The sequence below is a fragment of the Anoplophora glabripennis genome, unplaced genomic scaffold (assembly GCF_000390285.2).
Source record: "Anoplophora glabripennis isolate ALB-LARVAE unplaced genomic scaffold, Agla_2.0 scaffold208, whole genome shotgun sequence".
NCBI lineage: Eukaryota > Metazoa > Arthropoda > Insecta > Coleoptera > Cerambycidae > Anoplophora > Anoplophora glabripennis.
In genome coordinates this window covers 714,316-722,696 of record NW_019416550.1, presented here as the reverse complement: position 1 = coordinate 722,696, position 8,381 = coordinate 714,316, and the positions used below count along the sequence as shown (strand labels likewise).

Genomic DNA, 8,381 nt, shown 5'->3' with positions numbered 1-8,381 from the left:
CCTTAGCAAAGCGCATCCCAGGCTGCATAGCCGCACTACCCTACCCAACCATACCACACATAAACATGACACTACCCCCGGGGTTTACACAGACGAGCCGGCGAAGCAAGAAGAGCGCCAGAAGAAAGGGCCCTAGCCGGCGGGGCCCAGCCAGGACAAAAGGAGGTCCCACAAAGCGCCTACACCGGCCGCATTTGCGGTCGGGGTAGACGACGGATGGGGCCCACCTACGAAGGCTGTCCAGGCCTACACGAGATGAGGCAGGATAAAGAGGGATAATCCCCCTCGATCCCAAATCATTGAGGCCAATTTCTAGCCATGGAATAATGGCGGCGGCGGCACTACATCAATTTCAGTTCAGTACAAATATTTAATGAAAGAAATGATAGATGAATAGATGATGAATAGAAGATTATGTAGGTACAGACTTCGCCTATGATTGTGGTGTGTTTGCCAATGAAACTACTTTAGCTGACGTCACAGAGAGGCACTTTCTTGTCGTATAGGTGGTATAGGGATACTAGAACTACTTCTAACTGTCTGATAACACCGGTGTGCATTGTGTTGCATAGTTCATTCTATGTATGTTGCAAAGTGTCCGCATACAGAGTATGTACATCGCTTTGCAGAAGTTAATAGATATTACGTATTTGATGCAATTGCGGATATTTATTTATAGTATGTAATCCTCGCCTGGATTCAGCCTCATAGTAAGTAGCAACAGATAATTATTGTAAGGTCACGCAGTTATGTATTATTATACTTATTTTAAGGTGTAGGATTAAAAAAAATGTTTATAATTATTAGCGGACAGCTATAAAACAAATTAGTGATATTTGTTTTGATGTTGTGTTGATGCGTTGATATCTTTTAGATCTGTAAAATCAAGATGACAAAATGCAGTTAAAAAGTTTGAGAGCAGAGATGTGATAAAATATAACAGATGTAGTAACATAAGTATGACTCCTTTCAGACACATTCACTTATCGCGTTTATCCAATTTGGCTGCTCTTTGGATACAATTAAGAATAAACATCACTAATGGAATTTCTTTTCAAAGAAGACCAATAGATAAAATTTTATCGGTTCATTGAAATTAGTTCACTACATTAAAGATAAATAGTTATCTATTGTATTAGACGATAAAATAATATTTTATCAATTGGTGAATTAATTTTAGGAGTCGGTAATACATGTATTTTAGCGGCGTGTATAATCTATATTCTTCAATATTAATTTATAAAAGGACAATCGCAGCGTAATAAATAACTATTGTTCTAATCTGCTCAACTTTGTGTTGTCCTGTTTGTTCTGCGCAAACTAAAAGTAGAAATGTGCGGAAACGAATTTTGAAGAAAACTTTCCTCCAGACGCGAAACAAGGAAAAACATGCATTAGAGGGCCTGGGGTAGCTATTATCCTAAAATCGTGGCTGAAAAAGAATATACGTGCTTTCGTGGAAGTGGAACAGCGTAAAGAATGTCGATGTTGTGAGTAAAAAGGCACTTCTGGGATACTTTTTAGAGAAGGAAAAAAGTAAAACCGTGAATATTACTCGACGCTAAAGTTAATGTTTCAGAATAGATAATATATCTGATGATTAATCATCAAATAACGCTTCGTAATGTTTGCAAACTAATTATATTGCTAAATAAATTAACAATGGTCACAAATTTAAAAAATTGAAAGTCTTGGAACCAGTAGATGTCATGAGAATTTTAAGAGATGCTTCAGATGATGACTGTTTGTCTATGAAGGTGAAATTATGGTTTCTTCAATAGTTTTAGTAATTTAGATTTTTCATTACAGGTTGTTGTAATAATTGGGTCTGTCTGTAGCGCGCCTATGCAATGAATTATACAAATTGAAAACTTCAAATCTTGATGATCAAAAATCGGTCATAATTGTCTTACTTAGCGACATCAAATCTAAGCAAAATCGGTTGTTTTGCATTAATGGCAAAAATATGTGTTGTGAGTAGGCTTAGTGTGGCGCGGAGTTTAACAGGACCGTAGTCAGATTACGAATGAAAATATTAATATGTTTACAGAAAATATGTCGCAACATCTTATATTACCAAAGAGCAAGGCTAAGTAGAGGATAAAATACCTATATAAATTTAATTGCCACTACTTACCCGATAAACCTTAGTGTTGAGACCAGAGATATTGAGTAGGGAGAAGGCTCATTGACTTCTACGCACCCTATTTTCGAGGGACACTACCAGTGCCGCCATTTTGAACATGAATTTGTTTTGTTTTGCTGGAATGCTGGAAGTCAAATTCGCCAAAAGTCTGATGCAGTTCCAAATTTAGAAGTCTATTTAACTAATAAAGCCGACGCTTCATCCACAAATTCAGTTGAAACATTACATACCATACAAAAAATGCTCCATTTACTTCATCGATGTCATTAGATGATACGGCAGAGCGTTCTAAGCTTAACCAGAACCATTGGTAATATTATTTTTTGTTAATACTAATTTTTTTAAATAAATATTATTTTCCCTGGCAGTCTATATTATTATTTTAGTGAATTGTCATCTAGTCAAGATACTTCTGCAAGTACCTACTGATAGCAGCACAAGGAGAAAAGTTTTTTCAAACCGAACTTAGTTACAGATACATTTTAGAAAAAACAGTAATTTGGTTATGCGAGTTATACACTTTACATGTATTTTGTCTCCAACCCCAACCAATGACTATATTGCTTAGCTTACATGTTACATTATTTCAGTATATCACCTGATAAAATTAAGAAAAAATATTCAGAATTACCGCAATAAGACGACTTTTAGTATTCACTGAAAATAAATTGCCACATGAAAAGGATTTCATGATTGTATTTGTTACTTCTGTGGTACAACAACTATTTTATAATTGTGCAGGAGAACTGTTCTCTAGTTTAATAGAGTACAATGTATCACTCGCATGAAAGTCATTTATTAATTCTAACGAAAAGTGTTGTTACTGCATATATGCGTATAAGATTTTTTAATTTAGGCAAACAATATACTGAAAAAATTCAGGGACATCTAATACGAAAACAACTAAGTTAATATTATTTAATGATCAATAAATAAAATATGTAAAATCATTATTATTTGTTCATACTAGTTTATCTTTATATTTCAAAATAGTTTTTTTTTAGATATTTACCAATTTCAGAAAAAAACCTATTAAAATATAAAATGTTGCTCATATAATTTGAATCTTTATTTTTGGTATTGTATTTTAAATTTGCCTCTCCCTGTTCCTATTTAAATTTCCCTAAAATTTATCTGTGTTGGCAACCATGATGTTCAAAATGGCGACCATTGTTATTAGCCGCTGGCGCAGGTTGTAAGAGCATTCTCCCCACTCTATATCTCTGGTTGAGACAAGGCTCCCGTGACGTATTGGAAGAAGTTAAAACATATTATTACGTACTTTTCTAAGTTTTCCTTAGTGAAACGGCGACGTTTATCACTTACTATTAACTTGTGTAGGGAAAATGACCGTTCAACGTCCACTGTTGACAATGGTCAGTATGAGAAATTGTTGAGGCATGAACTATATATTAATATATTTGCTGGTAACTCCTGATATGTACCAGATAAAACTTTACATATGTTTTCTAAAATGATGTATCCTGGATTTTTTTCAAACACTGCATTTTTTCTTTTATCGTACTGGGCATATATTATTGGCATAGTATATATATTTTTTATATCATTCATTATATCAAATTGTTCATTTAGGGATACCTGATATTAGCAGAGTACAAAGTTAACAGTATAGACACTTGTAGACTCTGTGATAATACTGTACAAATTCCAATAGCTAAAATGAATATTTTATCATCTTCACTGTGTCATAATCATAAGCATAATGTCCCTACAAGCCTGAGTTGTTCCATTTTATACTTTCGCTTCCAAAATCAAAGCTACGATATTAGGATTCTAGTAAAGGCTTAGTCAGATTTCACATTTTATTTAAATTTATTGCTCATTTTCATGTTTTTCTTTTTCAGATGAAGTTTTTCGGTATACAATTTGCGCCACTGAATGTCCCTCTAGAACGTCGCCTTCAAACTCTTGCGGTGGCAACCACGATGTTCGTAGTTTTGGGCACCATCATCATAGGATTCCTAATAACTGTATATCTCATAGTATTCACAACATTTTGGTGGCTGGCAGTTCTATACCTCTTTTGGATCTACGTGATAGACAAAGACGTTAGTGAACGGGGTGGGAGGCCAATCAAATGGTTACAGTCTTGGCAGTTGTGGAAATATACGAGAGATTATTTCCCTTTACGTTTCGAGAAATTACCTGGAGTGGAATTGGACCCCAAGAGGAACTACTTGTTCTGCATTTATCCTCACGGTGCAATGTGCGCTGGAGCATTCAATGCCTTCGCCACTGAATGGGGAGGTTTTAAGCATTATTTCCCACACCACGTTCCTCATGGTGTGACCATGTCACCACATTACGTCATGCCGGTTTTTAGAGAGCTAGCTCTATCTTTGGGAGGTATATCCGCCTCGGCTAAATCGATAGATTACGTCCTGGGACTTCCTGGAGGTGGTCATGTTTGTGCTTTGATAGCAGGTGGAGTAGCTGAAACACTGTACAGTAAGCCGGGACGTTACACGATCTTCTTGAAAAAGAGGAGGGGTTTTGTGCGGTTGGCTTTGAAGAATGGAACGTCATTGGTGCCTGTGGTGTCGTTCGGCGAAGTAGATCTGTTTGAGGAGCTGCAAGGATCATGGGTGACATATCTACAGGAATTGTCTAGGAAATGGTTCGGAGTGACGCTGCCTCTATACACTGGAAGGGGCTTCTTTCAGTATTCCTTTGGGATGATGCCTCATAGAAGGAAAGTTACCACCGTAGGTATGTACTAACAATATATTAACATTGGCCGTTTGTATTTTATCCATCCAGCGCCCTGTTATGTTACGGCAGGTGGATTGATATTATACAGAGTGTCCGTTAAAGAAACTTTACCACTAGATTCTACGACGAAAATTAATGGGGAAAAGTCATATACAATGCTGCTCATAAACGCTTAGTTTTCGAGACACAGGGTGTTGAAGTTAAAAAAACAAAAACGATTTTCAAGCATATCTCGGAGATACATTAATGGATTTTTCTCTAATTTGATATGAGGAGTTTTAACGGGGACCTACATCATTTGCTGCGATTTCACGTAAATACAAAAAAACAGTGGCGTGCAAACTACACTTTGAGGACAGTCCATTTTGCTATAGTTCATAGCCACTTAACTTATGGGATAATATTGTGGGGTAATTCTAATTCAATTAATAGGATTTTTGTTTTGCAATAATCAGCGATACGCATTCTTACGGGTGAACCCTATGGGATCCCTTGTCAACCCTTATTTAGGCAATATCGTATCATGCCGCTGCCTTGTATATGTATTTTTGAAACTCTATTGCAAATATACCGTAATAGAAGGAAATTTCGTAAACATTCTGATATTCACTCGTATAATACCAGGAATGCTGATGATTTTTTTACGGACATTTCCTTAATTTGTATCACTCAAAATAATAAAATGAATATTATACAGGGCGTTACAAGATTAAGTCGACAAACTTTAAGGAGATATTCCCCATAAAAAATTAGGAAACAAATCAAGTATAAATTTTATTCCAGAGACGCTTCATTTTCAAAATATAGAGCGTTAAAGATTTTTAAAAAAATTCGAATTTTTTAAATAACTTCTAAATGAAGAAGGTTATTTAAGCCAAATTTGGCATGACACATCTTCTTATAAGATACCATTTTTCCATAAAAGTAGTCCTGCAAGCAACCAGTGGCGGAGTTATGGGGACTCATATCCCCACATCTCCGCCACTGGTTGCTTGCGGGACTTCTACTTCTATGGAAAAATGGTATCTTATAAGAAGATGTATCATACCAAATTTGGCTTCTTCATTTAGAAGTATTTAAAAAATTCTTTAACGTCCTATATTTCGAAAATGAAGCGTCTCTGGAAAAAAATTTATACTTGATTTTTTCTTATTATTTTATGAGGAATATCTCCTTAAAGTGTGTCGACTTAATCCTGAAACACCCTGTATAACGTCATTTTAGGGGTTTTAAGGTGGATGTGAATAAATTAAGTTTTGACGAGTTCCATAAATTGTGTAAAAACTTTTTATGGAATATTTGTTTTTATACCGTACTATGTACGTAGAAATGGGTAATAAATACTTACTATTACTTATTTGCTATATTTTCGAGACCCTTTCCTAAAAAATAAATGTTACGCCACTGCGTAAAGGGGTAAATAAATAATATTTTTCAAATTCTCAATGATTTTTCAGCATAAATATACTTGTCGAATATCGCTGAGATGCACCGTTTTTTAAAAAAAACTGCGTTTAAAGTCGACAAGGAAGTGCAGATCAAAAGTGTTATTTATTAACATTTATTTTTTAGAAAATGGTCTCGAAAATATAGTTTGCACTCCACTGGTATTTTATATTGACGTGAAATCGCAGCAAATGATGTAATTAGAAACGTGAATGATTTAAAAAAAAATATTTTAAACCTGTCGTATTAGTATTTTTATTTATTTTTTATTACGTACATTTCTTTTCTATTGCGGATTGGCTTTCTGCCACTCCGTTAGTTTTATGCAATTAGTTTAAAAAGGTAATAACTGGAAACACTGATAATCGTTCTCATATAACGGAACTCGGAAGATGCCTAGTGGAGGTGTAGACAAGTATTTAAGTACTGTTTAAGAAATGAAATATAAATAGACTATTTATTTGATTTAAAAAAATATATTTCAGATTAGCACAATAGAATTGATCCCTACTTAAAGTTGCACCCTGTATAATAATAATATTAGTCATCAATCTGCAAAGGCGTATTTATAATTTATTATTAATACAGAATAAATAACAGTACCTATTCGAGTTTTAAAAATACATTTTCTTCTTTGCTTGCATAATATTTTTATCTCAGAATCAATAAGTGGTATTATCCTGGAAAATATTTATGACAGTTATTCTGTCATGGACCGTACATTACTATTTTTTGCAGTTGGTTTTCCAATAGAAATACCAAAAGTAGAAGATCCAACTAGAGAGCAGGTGGATCACTACCACGCAGAGTTCGTGAAGAAGTTAACGGACATGTTTGAGGAGCAGAAATACAACTACTTGGAGAAACCTGAAGAGAAACATCTGGAAATAGTATGATGAAATTCGTTATGTCATAATTCTCATATTTTATATCAAAGCCCTTTTATCTTTTATTCATGATTTCGGAATCATAACGCGTTACAATCGATCCGATGGAATCAGGTTGCTGGATTTCGGATGGTAACGCGTTATAATTCTGAAATCATGAATAAAAGAAAATAGCTCATATGTGTAAACTGCTTATTGGATCAGTGTTTTACATTCAAGGTGTGCTACAAGCTCTGTAACAAACTTTGACAGATGGTAGCCTAGGTAGGTTAATTTCAAGCATTTTTTCTTATGTAAACATACGTCCGATTCGTTTTTGTTTAGAAGTTAAAGCATTTTAAAAAATATAATTTCATATTTCAATCAAATAAAAATGATCGTTGCTGTAACAGTTATTATTTGTGTCATTTTGTTTATTCATTTGAAACTTAGCGTTAAAGTGTTAAATAAAAAATTTATTTTCATTTATTTACAACTGAAGAAGAGTATGCAGATATTGTCTTTGTCCAATGGGAACGCCAGGCAAACAAGCAGCCCGAGAATACCGACGAATATATCCAAATAGACATCAACCTGCCCAAACAGTCTTTAGTACATCATTTTGTAGACTTCGAGAAGGTAACCCCCGCTCCAAAAAAGGTCGTTCGTCCTATACTGAAGATATAATAGAAGGTGTCATTGATAACTCTTCAATTAGTGTTCAGCGTATAGTGTATAGCAAGTAATCTTCATTTATCACCGAATTTTGTATGGCGTGTATTGAACAGAGAAATACATACTGGAGATACTCATTAACGATTAGAATTTTCTCGCTGATTACTTCAACAACATGCATAAAATGATGGTTTCATTTCGTTTGTCATGTGATATGATGAAGCGTGTTTTACTAGGGATGGCAGAAATAATAATCATAATGAACATATCTGGGCGTTACAATTAGATCAAGACGATTTCAGCTACGTTTCAGTATTAACGTTTAGAGTTGCATTTTCAACAATAATTTACTGCCTGTGTGTGTTTTAAATGATCGTTTAATGCAGATCTGTATAGAAATTTCTTGGAAAACAACGTTTTGATTTCATTGATGACGTAGGGCCGAACAGGGAGATAAGTAACTGCTTGGTTTAAATGATAATTTCGCGAATAAATGGATAGGTCAACGAGTTCCA

The 8,381-nt window shown here is 34.5% G+C and overlaps 1 protein-coding gene across 1 annotated transcript; it reads left to right on the top strand.

Annotated features, from left to right (window-relative positions):
* Positions 1-4,092: 4,092 nt before the first annotated feature.
* On the top strand, positions 4,093-7,291 carry LOC108908643 (2-acylglycerol O-acyltransferase 2-like). Its single transcript, XM_018712741.1, has 2 exons — positions 4,093-4,876; positions 7,064-7,291. Exons 1-2 carry the CDS (start codon positions 4,093-4,095, stop codon positions 7,219-7,221), a joined length of 942 nt encoding a protein of 313 aa, XP_018568257.1. The 3' UTR covers positions 7,222-7,291.
* The last annotated feature ends 1,090 nt before the right edge of the window (positions 7,292-8,381 follow it).

What these genes read in the sequence shown, in the direction of transcription:
- LOC108908643 (XM_018712741.1), top strand. Translation starts at nt 4,093, where the DNA reads ATGTTCGTAGTTTTGGGCACCATCATCATAGGATTCCTAATAACTGTA. An exon ending in AAGGAAAGTTACCACCGTAG is followed by an intron (nt 4,877 to 7,063) that starts GTATGTACTAAC and finishes TATTTTTTGCAG; the next exon opens with TTGGTTTTCCAATAGAAATA.